Source organism: Benincasa hispida, chromosome 11 (genome assembly GCF_027475165.1).
Source record: "Benincasa hispida cultivar pf3 chromosome 11, pf3_genome.v1.1, whole genome shotgun sequence".
NCBI classification, from domain to species: Eukaryota; Viridiplantae; Streptophyta; class Magnoliopsida; order Cucurbitales; family Cucurbitaceae; genus Benincasa; species Benincasa hispida.
The window spans coordinates 2,302,501-2,320,389 of record NC_143488.1 but is presented as its reverse complement, the minus strand read 5'-3'; the positions used below and the strand labels follow the sequence as shown (position 1 = coordinate 2,320,389).

Below are 17,889 nucleotides of genomic sequence, written 5' to 3'. Positions count from 1 at the left end.
TAAGATCTTGATTCAACATATGCATCTCTTGTAACTTTAATATAACATCAACATCTTAATGTCTTAAGAAAAAAAAAATTGAGATGCATAAGAAATTGAAAAGGTTTAGAAAGTAATGAATTGAGAGAACAAAAATGAAAATGTTGAAAAAAAATCCTCTTAGAATAGTTGGAGTTAGAGTTACAACAACTTTTTTTTAAAGAGAATACAAAAACTTTTTGAATCCTACAACTTCTAAATTTTAATTATAATTAAAGTAAAAAAAAATTATGGTAGAAGGAATTAACTTTTTACATTATAATATTAATTATATATTTATGGTTGATAATTAAGAATTAATTAATTAATTAATTTACTTCTTATTTTTAATTGACAATGCATATTGTGTAAATAAGTAAAATAAAGAAGAGATGCAAGGATCCAAAAATGTTTTTCAATTAAATTACAAATTGTTAAAATTAGACACTCGAGTTTTAAGTTTAAGGAAAAAAAAAAAATACTATCTTGGTCCCCAATTTTTTTTATTTAGCTTTCAATTTGATTTTCGTATTTCAAGTTGTTACATTTTTTAGTTTAATTTTATTTAATTTTAGAGAAATTGCACAAACCATCCTAAGAGGTTTGTTACAATTACACCCAACCTTTAATTAATCATAGTTTATTAAGTGTTGCAATAAACGCATGGTGCAAGTTGATGTTGAATTAGAAAAGAATAAACTTGTCAAATTCACACATATGGGAAAGAAAAAAAATTGATCGCCAAATACAGCTCAGTCCTCACCCTCCTATCGGCCTCCTTCGCCATTTGAGGAAGCTTGCACACAGCCAAAACCAGTGTAAATTAACGAACCCCTCGTCATGAACGAGCCGGATTCTGATCACCCATTTCCCCTTTTCCCCAAATCCACCGCCCACCATTCCAATTCCGACGATTGAATCCCACTTATGGATTTCGATATCGACTTGAACGTTCCATGGCCTTTGGATCAAATCCTTTTTTTTGCTTCCAATCCCATGTCCCCTTTTCAGTTTTCATCCTCCGCATCAACGTGAAACGGCAAGCTTACATCGTTTAGGACAAAGGCTTTGTCGGCAATGGAGTGGCCGGCGATGAAGATGGCGAGGTGGAGGTTGATGGGGGAGGGCGAGGATTGGGCTGCATTTGGCGATGAACCATTTTTTTTCTTTTTACTTTCCCATAGGTGTGAATTGACATGTTTATCCTTTTCTAATTGAACATCAACTAACCCAGAGTTTATTGCTAACACTTAATAAACTATAAAGGTTAATTCATCAAATTAAAAGTTGTGAAGGTATAATGGTAACAAACCTCATGATTCACGAGTGATTTTTACCTTTTTCCTTTAATCTTTTTAAGGTTCAAAATATTGTAATTTTACCTTTAATTTTGAGTGCGCTCTTCATTTGGTTTATAGGTTTTCAATATCTTACACTTCTACGCTTGAATTTTTAACATTCAAATTAGTATTTGAAGTAAATTTTTACTTAATTAATGTAAATTTTATCTTTATTAATTTTAATAGTAAAAAATTAGTTAAAACTAATTTGATTATAATTAATAGACATTAATATGAATATTTAATGGATAAAATGTTTAAAAGGTAAATTTTGAAACAAACTCAAAATTCAAGGAGAAAAAAATGCGATTTTGAAACTTAAGAGTGATAGAATGATATAATCTATCTCTATAAACGAGAAATAGAATGATATAGTCTATCACTATAAACAAGAGATAAATCTAAATTTTATTATACCTATAATTTTTTTTATAATATGTATATAGTTCACTCTACCAATTTTGAGTTAGAGACCCAAACACCCCAAGATCAAATTTGAAACATAGGATAAGAAAAATGATGTATGTAAGTATTTTTCAAGGAGGGAAATGTAACATTTTGTAATCTAATGATAAAATCGAAATTAAGCCCAAAATTTGGGGGCAAAAATGTCTTTCTATCCGGTCAATTTTCACTACTCAAGAACTTCTCGGTCAAAAATCGGAATTTCCATAGATCAGCGTTGAAGGGGATTGCAGACTCTGATGAGAAAGGACGAAAGCTCCCTCGCAGTGCACGCAAATCGGTGGAAGACAGCGAAATCTTTGTCCGTGTCATGGCGGAGATCGTCGAGGAGTCCAATTTCAATCGGAATATCGGCGGAGGAGCCAATTCGAGCATCGGTAATGGCAATTCTCCACAAGACACGGTCGAGATCATTGTTCGAACTATCGGCCCAGCGCGTCCCTCTCGCCTTCTCGCCCCTTCGCCGATTAAGGTACAGAAACTTTTCTTCTTCTTCGTCTTTCAAATTAATCTCCGAAGAATCTTGATGCGGAATCGTCAATGCATGTGATTATCCCTTTTCCGAGGCTTGTTTATAAATTTGAATGAGCCTGCTGGTCTATGTATCTCTATTGGTTTTGTTCATTAGGTGCGCGACTTGCGGAAGCTGATTGCGGAGAGTAGTCGATTGCCGATTGGGAATTTGAAGCTTATTTTACGAGGAAAAATTTTGGATGACTGTAAGAATGAAGATGATGTTTATGTGCGGCTCAATCATGGCGGTATAATTGCGGTATTCTGCTGATTGCGTGAATTTTCGTTCTGTTGTATCATTTTTCGTACGAATCACTATTTTTTTGTTTGGGATTACAAAAGTATTTGAAGTTTTCATTCTGATTGTTTAATAAAAAAAAAAAAAATGAAGTCTTTTTGGGGTTCGGGATACCTAAGAGCAAATCCCACAACTTACAACTTAGGCTCAGTTTTTTGTTTTCTGTTTTTGAAACTTATGCTTGTCTCTTTTCAATTTCCATATCATGATTCACTTCTTAAAACTTTCTTAGTTTTTGAAAACATTGGCAGAAAGACAACATAACAAAAGAAAATTTTGGAGGTGAAAGTAGGGGTTACAAACTTAATTTTCAAGAACTAGATGGTTATGGGGTTCTAGTTTTACAATTTTTGGGACTTCTCATGGTGATGGTGATGGTGATGGTAAATGTTTTAATGGTTTGATAATGCAGTTGTGATTACTGATACTCGAATTGGCTTGACGATTAACTGATAAACCAGATGAGTAATGCATTATTGAACGTTAGGTTTCGTCACGTGCTTATGGTTCGATAATGCAGTTGTGTTTCAAGTTTCTCAATATTATATATTATTCGCTCATCATTGGGTTTTTGGACTTCCATTTTTGAGATGCTTGTATTTTTGTAATTCAACTTTATAGCTATTCTTGGTTAGTCCTTGACTTTTCAAATCAAGTTTCTTTTTTACAGTTGGAACACTAGGATAACAATTCTGATTGAAAGACTCAATCTCAATGGTTTTAATGTTTGAACTGTCTGGTATCAACTGAGGCTCTTCTTAGCTATTACAAATAAAACTATAAAAGAAAGAGAGCAAATTTCTCCACTGCTAAACATTATTATTCAATTGTATTACCAAATAAAGATTTGGTTCTGTTATTGAGTATTAGTGCGCAAATCATAGTTCTTGCTTACTGGCCATGTTTGTTGTCTTGGATTGTTTCATGTTGGTGTTGGTAACTTTGGGTGCTTGTTGCACAACATCTGTTTCTTTGTTATTTCATACATGTTTTTCTATAGTATTTTAAATGTTTCGAGTTTCAATGACCTTTTCATTTCACAATTCACTTTGAAATGAGTAATTGAACAGCTCCTTTTATTCTGTAGATTCATTGACTGTTGCTGTGAAACCAAAGGCCCCAGCAGAACATCTTCGTGATGAATTTGATGAAGATGAGGATGACCTGGTATGAACCATTAAAACTCAATTGTTGATTTTGGACAGGAAGCTTAGCTTGAAGCTTTTTTAATTGTTTGTTTCCCATGGATGCTTGCATTTTCAGAAGTTTCGGCTTCCAGAATCTTCAAATTGGTTGAAGAAGAAAGTCTACACTTTTCTGCGTGAGAAGTTGAAGTTTCCTGGTAATAGTCATACTAAATTATGCAAAGAGGTTCAACGTATGAATTGGCTAATTGCATTTTGGGTTCTCTGTTCTGTGAATAGATATCCTTTTGATGGTGATTTTCTCTCTCAGTCTGAAGGCTTGGGCTGCAATACTCATCTGGTTTATCATGGCACCTGTTGCCCATAGCTGGGACCTTGGACCTATATATGTAAGTAGTGGTGTTCTGTTGGTTAGATTTTGAATATTGGTGCCGTTATTTTCAGTAGTTGATATTTTCATGCCAACCTTGGGAGCTGTTTCATAAACTATTCTGCAAATTAGTTTTTCAAAAATTTTATTTAGAGCTGCAGTAGCACATCGGCATTGGTAATAAAAAAATTTATTTAGAGTTCTGTAATATAATTAACCAGTGCCATCAAGGATTTGGTTTACTAAATTACTATGCAGTCATTGTTGTCCAATTCTGTTGTTGGAAAAACTATTTCAATTGTCTTTAAAAAAACTCCTGTTCTAGAGAATAAATCAAGAAGAAACAAATTTAGAAAATAATTGCTTGATTTTTCAACTTAGGGTTTTGATCTGAAACCTAGTTGTTTTTATCTCAATTCTTAAAAGGCACACACCCCCCCCCCCCCCCCCCCCCCCCCCCCCCTCTCTCTCTCTCTCTCTCTCTCTCTTAGCAACTCTGGTAAATATTGATACTGCTACAACTTCGAGTAGGGTCTTTTTCTCAGCTAGTGGAAAAATCTATATTCTCCATATCTTTATTAAGCTGAAGTAACTTGGTCCAGTATATTGTGAAGAATATATGCATAGCATGGAAAACAAGTCTGTTTTTCTTTTAAATTTTCATGCCACAACATCAAAATATGTGCTTTCTTACATGAGTAAAAGTTTTATGATCACCTAATTAGCAAGATTTACTATGTTTGAGTCCTTTTTCCAGATACTTGGAACTGGTTTTTGCATCATTCTACTGAATCTTGGACATCGACAATCTGGGGAAATGAGGTACTTGAGAAAACTCTCATTCCATTCATGTAGACCTCATTTGTAGCAGAACTTTTGACTGCATTAGATAAACTAAGACAATGCATGATTGCGTGTTTATAAATTTTCCTATCTCATTGTTCTTAAATGTGTTTTGCTTTTCTTTTTTGGTAAGAAACCATGTCTTCTTTGATATAAATGAAAGAATATACAAGTCCATACAAAAATACAAAATACCAAGCCCCACACTAAAAAAAAAAATGGAATCTAGTGCTAACTATCTACTAGACCAAGCTCATAATTACCAGAAGGCCTAAGTAACTAATGCCCATAAGGAGGCATTAAATCTAGTAACCTCCCAAACTTCCTCACTTGATCTCTCAACCTCCCTATTCTCACTCCAAATACCCCCACAAAGTTGCAAAGAAACTAGCCAGCCACAAAACTTAGTCATTCTCTAAATGGAGAATGTAAAGCACCTCCTCCACTTGAGCCCTGTCGTGGCTATGCCAAGGTCAACAAATACCAAACCATCTCATCCAGCAACTCCTAAGGTAGTGGGCAAACTGACAATTTTGAAACTGATGATCTAGATCCTCATCCCTCCTGGAGAGAATGCACCACTCCGAGAACTAGACAAAGGAAGAGTGTCTTTGAATGTGACCCATGATGTAACTCTCCGATGTACAATCTGCCACACAAACACCTTAAACTTCTTTGGGATTTAAATCTTCCAGCGTAAAGAAAAATAAAGAGAGATGGAAGACAAAACACGTTAACATTCTTTGGAAATGTTCTTAAATGTGTTAGGACCCTGAATCCGTACGTGTGGAAAAGGAAAAGGATGGAGTTTTATGTCAAAATAAGAAGGGGTGGCAATGTAAATTAATTAGAAGTCAAAAATAAGAACCTAGAAAGTGAGTATGAACTATCAGCAGAATGAAGTATAACTAAGGAGTCAAAAGAGAAAATGTCATCCAATAGAGTTGTATATTTGTAAGGCCCCTAGTATAGAAATAGTAGGACTATTAGGAGAATATTAGTATGGTATTAGTAAGGGGTATATGAGTAATTAGATAGGAAGTTTGTTACTAAATATTGCTATTGAAAGAAGAAGACACAATATTTACATGGAAAACCCTAGAACAGAGAGAAAAAACCACGATAGAAGAGTACTTTTTATTATTCTTTTTCTTATCCAAATACAAGAGAGGGCTAATGTTTTAAAAGGCTAAAGGCTACCTCGAGGCGTTTTCCTTAGAGAGGCGAGGTGTAAGCCTCGAGGTGGTATGAGGCGTAAGCCTTATTTTAAATTAATAAGACATAATTAAATCAGAAAATATATTCTATTATATATTTATAATGTTATAATATTGCTTAAAAATACCTAACATACTCAAAATTCATCATGAGAGAGAAAATAATTCCATTAATTAATCATGACAAAGGAAAAAAACTCAGTGTTCCATCTAAATCTCATCTTCAATATCATTATCATTATCAGTACTAGGATCTTCCAATTATGGTCTTTAAGTGGTTTGATTGAATTGTGTTTTACTATAATTTTTTGTAGAAGAAAACCAAAGAAAACTCTCCCAATTATGTTTAACCCAAATCTTGGACTTAGAGTGGTTTTAAATTAATGTGGTCTGCCGGTTCCACTTCCCAATTTGCAATTTTGAAGGCACATGCAAAGAACAATATTTATTGTTCTCGGTGGGTGGGCCCAACCCATTTAATTTTCCTTCAAATACCTTGAGGCTTTACCCTCAAACGCCTCAATGCCAAACCAAAAGGCGTACGCCTTCACTGAAAGAGGTGTAAGCCTTTTTTTTCTTGATGTAATCGCACGCCTTGAGGCATGAGGAAATCGCCTCGCCTCAAGGCGTGTGCCTCAACCGATTTTTGAAACATTGGAGAAGGAATTGGTATAAATAGACTTGTAGGAAACCCTAATACAGTCTAGGGTAAAAGAAAAATACTAAAATGCCCATAGGGCTAATACATAACAATCCTCTATTTTCAACCGTCCCCCTCAAGTTAGGGCGTGGATATCAATAAGACCCAACTTGCTAACACAAGAATCAAAGCTTTACCTGAGTAACCCTTTGATGAGAATATCAGCAACCTGTTGACTAGAAGGAATGTACAGGATACAGACACTGCCACTGCTTTCTTTGATGAAATGTCTATCGATTTCCATGTGTTTTGTCCTATCATGTTGAATCGGATTATTGGCTATGCTTATCACTGTTTTGTTGTCACAATAGAGCTTCATAGGCAGATCACTGTCTTGATGGAGATTAGACAAAACTTTCTTCAACCAGATTTCTTCACATATCCCTAGACTCATAGCCATGTATTCCGCTTCAGGACTGCTTCTAGCAACCACACCTTATTTCTTACTTCTCCAAGTAACAAGATTACCCCACAAAAGTACAGTACTCAGACTTTGATCTTCTGTCTATAACAGATCGTGCCCAATCAGAGTCGATGTATGCCTCAATACAACGTCTGTCGGTTCTCCTTAACATCAAACCCTTACCCAGAGTATTTTTCAAATATCTTAGGATATGATTTACAACCTTCATATGTTCTTCGTAAGGAGCTTGCATAAACTGACTAACAACGCTGACAGCGTAGGATATATCTGGTCTAGTGTGGGCTAAGTAAATCAATTTTCCCACTAGACGCTGGTATCTCTCTTTATTGATAGGAACTTTGTTAACAGAATCACCCAACTTAGCATTGAATTCTACAGGAGTATCCACAGGTTTACATCCAGTCATACCTGTTTCTTTCAATAAGTGAAGTGTATATTTTCGTTGAGAAACAAAAATCCCTTCTTTTGATCGTGCCACTTCCATTCCTAGAAAATACCTCAACCTTCCAAGGTCTTTAATCTCAAACTCCTCAGCCATTTTCCTTTTAAGCTTGATAATCTTAGCAACATCATCTCCTGACAGAACAATATCATCTACGTACACAATAAGAACAACAATCTTCCCTGATATCGATCTTTTTGTGAACAAGGTGTGTTCAGAGTGCCCCTGAGTATAATTTTGGGACTTTACAAAGGTAGTGAACCTATCAAACCAAGCTCTCGGAGACTATTTCAAACCATACAGAGACTTCCTGAGTTCACAACTGATGATCAAACTGAGTTTCAAAGCCAGGAAAAGGGCTCATACAAACCTCTTCCTTTGACTCACCATTTAGAAATGCATTTTTTACATTGAGTTGACGGAGCGACCAATCTTTGTTAACTGCCACTGAAAAAAGAACTCAAACTGTGTTTAGCTTCGTTATAGGAGAAAAAGTCTCTGAGTGGTCTATTCCAAAAGTCTGAGTAAACCCTTTAGCAACCAATCTGGCCTTTTACCTGTCAAGGGTTCCATTAGACTTATACTTTACGGTGAACACCCACTTGCACCCAACTGTCTTATGCCCTTTAGGAAGAGCAACACAGTCCCATGTATTGTTCTTTTCAAAAGCTCTCATCTCATCCATGACTGCAGCTTTCCATTAAGGAATCTCCGTTGCTACATATATATTGTTCGGTATCGTTACTGTATCCAGATTCGTAGTGAAAACCCTAAACGCAGAAGATAAATTACAGTAAGATAGAAAGCTATGCATGGGATATTTAGTGCAAGATCTAGTACCCTTTTTTAATGCAATGGGTAGATCAAGAGAGGCATCATAACTCTTTATTTTGTCCTACCTTTCATCAAAAAGAGGATAATGATCACATTCAGTTCCCTGCGGCAAAGTCTCATCCTCTGGTGCTTCTTCCAAAGACTCATCCCTACCTATAACTTTGTCATTATCTGGAGTCGTCACCTCAATTTTGTCACTCCCAACCACATCCACATCACACATGTCACCCTCGATACAAGCATCGATATTACCAGAAGTTGTCATTCTCATCCACGTCACAAACATCAATGTTATCAGAAATAGGAATACCTTGAGCTGGTGCTGGTTCTGTCCGATTCATGGACCGTAGCTGGAGATGCAACAGGTGACACTATTTCCTTTCTGAGATTCTTCCTGTAGTACGTTATCCAAGGAACCTGTTTAGTCTGAAGAACAGTATCGTTCGCATTCAAGATAAGTTCAGGAAGCAAGTATGTAGGAATTGAAGATGTGGACTAATTAGTCTCTTCACTAGTACTCTCCCCCGAAGAGGACTAATGGAAAAGAAAGGTTTATCCTTAAGAAATGTGACATTCATAGAGACAATACTTCCGTGAGGATGGATGGTAACACTTATACCCTCGCTGATGAAGAGGATACTCGATAAAGACACATATTTTAGCACGAAGGGTAAATTTAGTGCGTTTAGGACCATGAGTATGGACAAAGGCTACACACCTAAACACCCGAAGAGGGACATCGGGAATAAGACGTGTGGTTGGTTATGACTCTTTGAAACACTCAAGAGGAGTTTGAAATTGGAGAACAGGGAAGGCATTCGATTGATGAGATGCACTGCAGTCAAAACAACATCCCCCCACAAGAAGGAAGGGAAGTAGATAACATAAGGGACTGTGCTACCTCAATCAGGTGACGATTTTTCCGTTCAACCACCCCATTCTGTTGAGGAGTATACACACAAAAGCTTTGATGGACAATACCTTTGGATGCTAAGAAATCATGGAAGGTGTTGTTAAAGAACTCACGACCGTTGTCACTGCGAAGGATGACAATTTTAGTGTTAAACTGAGTCTCCAAAGTCATATAAAACTGTTGAAATATCGATGATACTTCCGATTTATCAATGAGGAGGAACACCCAAGTAAGATGAGTGTGATCATCGATAAAGGTCACGAACCAACGTTTCCCAGAAGAAGTATTGATGTTTGAGGCACTATTGATAAGAGTGAAAGGCTAAGGTGGTTTATAAGGTTGGGATCGAAAAGAGACCCGATGTTTAGGACGAATACACACATCACAAGATAAGGAAGAGACATCCATTATGGAATAAATGAGGAAATAAACATTTCATATATTGAAAACTTGGGTGACCAAGATGAAAATGCCATAACAAATAGTCATTTTCAGAAGTTGAAAAACAAGAAGATACTAAACTAGTCCTATAACGGTTCCTAGAGGAAGCATCAACATTAGGGAAATAGAGCCCCATATCATGTCAGGCAGTGCCAATCGTCGTCCTCGAGCTCAAGTCCTGAAAGGAAACAGTATCGGGTGAGAATATAACTTGACAATCCAAATATCTAGTAATCTTACTGATAGACAATAAGTTGTATGATATTTTCGGGACGTGTAACACATCCTGTAAAGTTAAACTCTCAAAAGGAGAGATGACCCTTTCCCTCAATAGGATCCATCTGCAATTCAAATTCTTTCATTATCAGCACTTGGACAATATGAAAGAAACTGATCAGACGAGCCAGTTAAGTGACCTGTAGCTCGTGAATCAAGAGTCCATAGTTTTTTACCATTAATACTAAGAAGGCCGAAGGACTAAAATGTTCCTGACTGGGCAATAGCACTAACTCCGACAACACTAAAGTCATTATGGTTATTCACCTGAGGCTGAAAAGTACCATTTGTTGAATCACTCACAAGTGCTCGGCCAGAATTTGACTTATCGTTTGAATGAATTTGGAGGACGACCATGTAACTTCCAACACCGATCCTTAGTATGCCAAGGCTTTTTGCAATGTTCACATACTGGAGGAGGTCGATTATTCTGTTTGTCACCATCAAGTCTAGATGACTTTGCACTAAATGCAGCGGAATCTGTAGAAGAAATAATAGGATTGTTCATGGCACTCGATATATCCTCTTCTAGACGAACCTTAGAGCAAACTTCCATGAGGCTGTATTGGTCTCTATCCCAGTATCTGACTGCATACAATATCAAACTTAGAATTCAACCCAACAAGAAAGTCATAAACCCGATCAGTTTCCTCAATTTTCGAATACTGAACTCCACCACATGGACAGCCTCAAACAATTTCACGATACAGATCCATCTCTTGCCAGAGTAGAGACAATTTGTTGAAATAGGAAGTCACATCCATCGTTCCTTGCATGCACTCATGGACCTATTTACGCAACGTGTACAATCGTGATGCGTTTTGGCTCTTAGAATTTAACTTTTATACAACATCCCAAATATCTCGAGCAGTCGTAGCCTAAAGTAAGGGTTTTCCTATATGTGGTTCCATACAGTTAACTAACAACGAACGAAGTAAAGAATCTTCTCCTTTTCAAATGTGCTCTTGTGGATCTCCTGGTCTGGGTCTTGGTATCTCACCCATTAAATATCCAAACTTATGACGCTCCTCAAGGGCCATCTTGATGGATTGAGATCAGGTAAAGTAGTTATGGCCATTCAATTTCTCTCTTATAATAAAACCTGCAGAAGTTCCCATAGATCCAGACAAAACATTTGTTATAGGCAAAGTAGGAAAGGTGGTTACCGGATTTTCTGAATACATCGGTAGACCAGAGGATAAATCTGAATTTGTGGGATTTGGTTGGAGATTTGTAGTTGCCCAAGAGCTGCCCCAAGAGCGGCAATTTGTTGTTAAGACTAGCCAATTGTTGTTGGACCACCATTGGAGATAAGCCCATCGAACCCGAAGCACCATTGGAGGTCGAGAAGGCTGGTTACTATCCACCATGAGAAAATGAGGACTCTCCTAAAGACGGCTGCTGTCCATTGTGGAGATTGCCAGCACCAGCTCTCGGGTACAGACCCATCGATGGAAGTCCGATGCTCGACATGGGCTAGCGCTCGACATTGACAGAAGGGCACTGCTGGGTGACGCTAATGCTTGGGTAGTGTGTCGCTGGTGTAAATCCAACGTCTGGTGGTCTCCGGCCTGGTCTATGCTCGATGGGTTAGCGCTCGGCAGAAGCCCACTTGGGCGAACGGGATCTGGTAGACTGACGCTCGGGTAGGGAAGATCTGGTGGATTTCTGGCAGCTGCAGGTGGTTGGAATGTCGATTGGCTGAGAAGGAGAGGCAGTGTTGTCTGGAGATAACAATCGACGATTGCTTGCACGGCGGCGGTATGGGCTTTATCGGCAGTGGTGGAGGTTGCTTCTATTGGTGAAGATTGAGAGACCGTAGGTTGATTTTTGGCAACAATGGCTAGGGTTTTGTCACCTTGCCCTGATACCATATTGAAAGAAGAAGACACAATATTTACGTGGAAAATCCTAAAATAGGGAGAAAAAACCACGATAGAAGAATATTTTTTATTATTCTTTTTCCTATCAAAATACAAGAGAAAGCATACGTATAAATAGACTCGTAGGAAACCTTAATACAGTCTAGGGCAAAGTAAAAATACTATAATGCCCTTAGGACTAATACATAACAACCCTCTATTTTCAAAAATTGCTATAAATAGGAGTGGGAGTGGGAGAAAAGGGTGAAGAATTTTATTTAGGGTTTTTTAATTGGGAATTTGGGAGAGGATTCTTAGCTCTCTAGCATTTGCTGGGTATACTGTAATTTATTCACGATATTATAATATAATTCTATCTTTTAATTTTCCTGCTGGTTCTTCTTGAGTTTTCATGGTAGGAGGTATTCTTACAATATTCTATAGGAGGGGTTTGGGGCTTTCAATTTCTCAGTGCAACTTTCGATTAGTTTTCGATTACATGTCCACTAAGTAGACTAGAACAGTTGAGTCCTAGGGGTTGATGGTAGCAAATTGGAAAATAGTGAATCACTTGAAAGCAATTGAGGAGAAGATCTATAATGTTCAAATAGACTCGTCGGCATGTAGAGTGCATTGGGGCAAGGAATGCACGAAATGCTAAAAGAGATGAGGCATTCGCCCAAATGTGGAAATTTTTTTGAATGATTAGTATGGTGCTAAACTCATGCCAAGCTGAGGAAGATAAGAGGAGGGTGGCATGGCAACACTGTTATGGAGAAGCATTGAGATGGTCTTAGCAGGAAGAGGGAGGTGTGCTTTCAAAAATTCAAGTGTGTAGCTAGGAAGAGGAAAGTTGCTAGGGCTACTTGGGTCAATGCAAGTGGGATACCGGATACCTCTCGAGAGATTTCTAGGTTTGTAATTAGAGACTACCTACCATGAGGGAGTATGAAGGAAATTCAGATTAATGGTCGGCATTATTTATTGGCTTTCCATTATGGGTGTTGAAGGGGCATCAGATAAATCATTTGATTTCAAATTGAATATTGGATTTGTAATTGAAAACTAATCAATAAACATAGGATTTATTCCAAACAAAAATTGTTGTCCTTTTCAAATCAAAATTTTAAAATAAGAAATCACTGATTGTTAATACAATGTTTGACAACTAATTTTTTAAAGAAAAATCGTTGTCCCTTTTAAAACATTTTCTGAATTACAAAATTCATGTTTTAAAATTGAATTTTTCATAACAAAGTGTTGAAATGAAAACTGTTGTTCCATTGAAAATAAAATTTTGAAATAAGAAATTCTGGTTTTAAGATTCATTTTATTTACCAAAATGTTTTGAAATAGAAATTGGAGTGACCCATGTCCTCTCCTAGGAGTCTCTTTTGGGAAGAGAGGTTTGGAGTCACCATCGTCGATCGTTAGGGTGGGGTGTGATTGGCCACCCTGGAAGCTGTTAGCATCCCTACAATATCCATTTCAAATTTTAAAAACATTTCCACATTATCTTTTTGGTCTGAAAAAGATAATGCTTTTTTTGTTTTAAGATTCAATATCCTAATCATATTATTTTACATTTAATATTTATGATTGGCTTAAAGCCATTAGAAAAATCTTGAAATTTATTTCTATCTTATCAAAACAAATTCCTCACTCAAAAATTTTAGAGACCATATTTCCCAACATTCTATCATAGAAAATTTTAAGAATTTATCATTTATTTCTAAGATTTAAAACCCGGGAGAAGGAACACTAGTACGTTTCAAAAATAACTTATTTTAATTAACAAAAAATCAATTTAAGAGAATTTTTATGTATCTATGGAATTTGAAAATTCTAAAAAAAGAATTCTACTTTTCTAGTTATATTAATAATAATAAAAAAAATGATTGTCAAAATCAAAATTTAAAACAAGGACGGTAGTTTTTTATTTCTAGACTTTGTTGTCAAAATTTGGATCTTTATATAAAGATTTCTTATTTCAAAAATTTATTTGAAAAGGAACAACGGTTTCTATTTTCAAACTCTTGCTGGCAAAAATTACATTTTGAAACAGGGATTTCTTACTTTAGAAATCTTAATTTTCTGTTTCTTAGACCATTTTTCTTTTAAAAGGGTTGACCAATCACACTCCACGATACAATGATGTTATGACAATGATGACTACGCTGCGTCTACCCCAAATTGCACCTTTATAGGCTAAATTTCAATAGCAGCTTGTGAGTCTTAGAGGTTGGCTTTCCAACTTTGACTTTTTCGAGTTTTTGTGTTGCTCTAAGAATTGTTAGATTCTAACTTATTTCAGTTACAGTAAGCTATTGACCAGAGTCACCTGATTGTACGCTCTCAAGGGTGCGTAACATTTGTGATGGGCAAGACCACCTAATTACTGATTCAGTGGAAGGGATGTGAGCTGATGATGTCACATGGGATCCAGCCATCTCATAGTATCCAGCTAACCTCTCTCTTACCTTGAGGGTAAGGTTGCTTTCTTGAGGCACTGTGGGGTATTGGTAGGCCCTGATCCAACCGATACACAATTCAAGGCTAGGGAAATGGATGGGCTTAAATGGTGAAAATGAGATTGAGCTGTGATGTAGACTGATTTGAGACTTGAGTTAGATTAAATCTAGAAGGTTGGTTAGGCCATTAACATGCAAACACGTATAGTTAAGTAACTGGATCGCAGATTCTAGAAGCGATTGAGCTCTATTTAATTCTCCATATCATCTGGGTAATTTTCGACTAGTTATCATTTACTTTTCCGCTTCGAGTCTATTAAAAATGTTGTTGGGATGTCTCTATATGGATTCATTAATCATTCCCTTTATGTAAATTATAGCTTGTAACATATTCTGTCTTATTGAGTAACTTATCATGGTAGCTTGTACATTGAGTTCTCTCTTTATGTTCATTGTAGTATGTAAATTGCATCACATATTCCGTCTTGTTACTGTCCAGACACTGGTGTTGTACTCATTGAGTTATGATCGAGAACCCATGCCATATTTTGAATATCATTGTAGCTTCTACATTGAATTCAGTCTTGTAGTTCTCCAGCATCAGTAGTGTCTTACCTATTGAGTTACGACTGAGGCCCATGCCATATTTTGAAAAATCATTCTAACCTCTGAATCTCCAATTTTTCCAGTGCATATTCCATCTTCAATGAAGGTTTCAGAGAGCTTCCAGGGACACTGAATGCCGATCGTCTCGATAGAGATGTTCGGTTGGGTCAGTTCTGATTACCTTAATATTTCAATACCTCATGTTGTACTTGAAATGGACAAAAGATTCCTGAGAAAGTTGTGTTTTCTTCATTCCTATGTATAGAACCTCCATATATCTTCAGAAGTAATGAGATGACTCTCTCCTTCTCTCTCCTTGTTTCTCTCTCTAATATGATTGATTGGACATTATGTGAGAGATTGATAGATATCAAAAATCGTGGAAGGCAAGTTGGCATTTGTGTTGTGTTATATGTTTCTTGAAAGACCAATATTATTATTATTATTATTATTGTTTCTTCTTCTGGCTGTCAAATTAGATGGTATCTGTTTGTATTGTGAAGCAAAGAGCATGCTAAATTTAGAAGTGGAGAAAACAAATGATGGGATTTTCTTTTGTTTTGGAAATATCCCAACAGGATACGGCTATTCAGTTGACCTCTAATGAATTATGATGACTTATGACAAAACTCTGTTGCAGTATATGGCAGAGGGCAGACCGAAGTGCTTCCTTTGGCAACAGGCAACACTTCACCTCGTTGCATTAGGTATGATTAATCCGGGTTTGTTTGGTAATGTTTGACGTTTCTTGTTTCATATTCTTTATTTCGGGATTTCTTCCTGTTGGAAGAACTATTAATTAAATGCGTCGGTAATATGCAGTTACGCATACTTTTTAAGTACTTTTTGGATTTTTAAAATTTGTACTTCTTGTAGGTGAATTTTTTTAGAAAAAGGTAACAATGTTTTATATAGGATAAAAGTACTTTGAGATTTTTACATAAAACATCCAGTTTTGGTCATTTATTTAAAAAATGTTCATAATTTTTTTTAAAGAAAGGCTTTTAGTATTATTTTTAGATAAATTTACCGTTTTTATTATTTTTATTCTTAATTTTTATATATATTTTCCTATTTTCAAAAATTTCTTAATATGAGGGAGAATTTGCATTTATTATGAGAGGGAAATTGTATTTAATATGAGTGTAGCTCAACTGGCATAGTGTTCAAATTATCAATCTCATGGTTTGAGTTTTGATACCCCCACCCCACATTTCAATTACAATACCTCTTCAAAATATATATATATATATATTTTTTTTTTCATGGGGAGAGAGAATGCATTTAATGAACTCTTATTTTATTTTTTATTTTCCTTGGTTTCATTTTTTTTTTGTTTCATGACTATTTAAAATATTAGAACATTTTATTAGATATTTGAAAATATTCTAACTAATATATGAAATATACAACAATATATAAATTAGAGATTGATTAAATGTTTGACATAAATCACTGAATAATCTAATATATGAAATATGCTACGATATATAAATAATATTGGCTTAATGTTTGACATAAATTGAAGTATATATAATAAATTTCATTTATATATATATATATTCTAACAAATACAAAATTAAGAGTATATATTGTCTAATCGAATTTCTTTATTAGTTATTGCATAGTATATAAATCGCATATTAACATAAATTACAATATATATCAAATAAACAACGATATTTACAATAGTATATGATTCACATATATCAAGTAAAGGAATGCATATTTTCTTTGGGTTTATAACATACATTTAGTATTTAAAAAAGAAAAAAAAAAAAAAAAAAGAAAAGTTCTCGGTCTTGGTGCGACTGATTTGTATAGGTGGTACGAACAAAGTCTATCTTCATCTCTACATCTTCATATGGGGGTTTAACACATAATCCTGCATCTTTATCTCTTATTCTTCTTCCGCCATGACCACCACGGATTTGTATAGGTGGTTGGATCTTGGTGTGCGATACAAATGAAGGGAGCAAACTGAAAATGGGAGAGAAAATCAACGAGAAGATGACTAGCGGCTTACCTCGACGACCTATGGTCGGCGATTGAAAGTTGATGATGATGGAAAACGGTTGATGAACAAGGACGAGCGGACGATTCTGACAGGTAAATGATTAATGAATGAGGACTAATGGCGTGCAGTAGTTGAATCCAACAGGCAAATAGCAGTAGAGGAGTGTGAAATCGTCGGAAGGAGAAAAGAGAGAGAGGAGGAAGAAAGGGGTAGTGGAGGAGTCAATAACTTTTCTTTTTTAAAAAGAAATATGAATGGCCGTGAAATTCTAAGCTTGTGCATGGAGGAAAGAGAACATATATATATATATATTCTCACTTCTTCAGTTTGAAATTATTTTTTTTAATCGTAAATGTACTTGGGATTTCGGCATAAAAGAATAAATATATATATATATATATATCTATATTTATTTATTTATTTATTTATTTGTGTGTTGGACTAAGAGCTAAATTGTAGATAGTCATTGGCATTAGTGGAAAAACAAAATTTAATAGGCATTGTTTTTGTAAATAAATTAAAAAAAAATGTTCAAGACATAAATGTAATATAGCCGTCTTTTATGTTGAAATCTCAAGTACATTTACGGTTAAAAAAATCATTTCAAACCGAAGAAGTGAGAATAGTAAAATTGGTACAAGAATTGTAGGGATAGAAGAATGAACTTCCAACTTCAAGGGAGAGAGTGTATGCT

General features: G+C 35.6%; 1 protein-coding gene across 2 annotated transcripts; it reads left to right on the top strand.

Moving 5' to 3' along the window:
• The first annotated feature begins 2,018 nt into the window (after positions 1 to 2,018).
• Positions 2,019 to 15,638, top strand: LOC120091406 (ubiquitin family protein). 2 transcript variants are annotated; one of them, XR_005485711.2, is made up of 8 exons: positions 2,019 to 2,295; positions 2,452 to 2,584; positions 3,722 to 3,801; positions 3,898 to 3,976; positions 4,059 to 4,168; positions 4,907 to 4,971; positions 14,226 to 14,342; positions 14,422 to 15,123. XR_005485711.2 is itself a non-coding variant. In XM_039049413.2 (7 exons), exons 1-7 carry the CDS (start codon positions 2,134 to 2,136, stop codon positions 15,353 to 15,355), a joined length of 723 nt encoding a protein of 240 aa, XP_038905341.2. In that variant the 5' UTR covers positions 2,019 to 2,133; the 3' UTR covers positions 15,356 to 15,638. The 2 variants fall into 2 exon arrangements, 1 of the variants encoding a protein (XP_038905341.2); XM_039049413.2 differs by lacking the exons at positions 14,226 to 14,342; positions 14,422 to 15,123 and adding an exon at positions 15,262 to 15,638.
• The last annotated feature ends 2,251 nt before the right edge of the window (positions 15,639 to 17,889 follow it).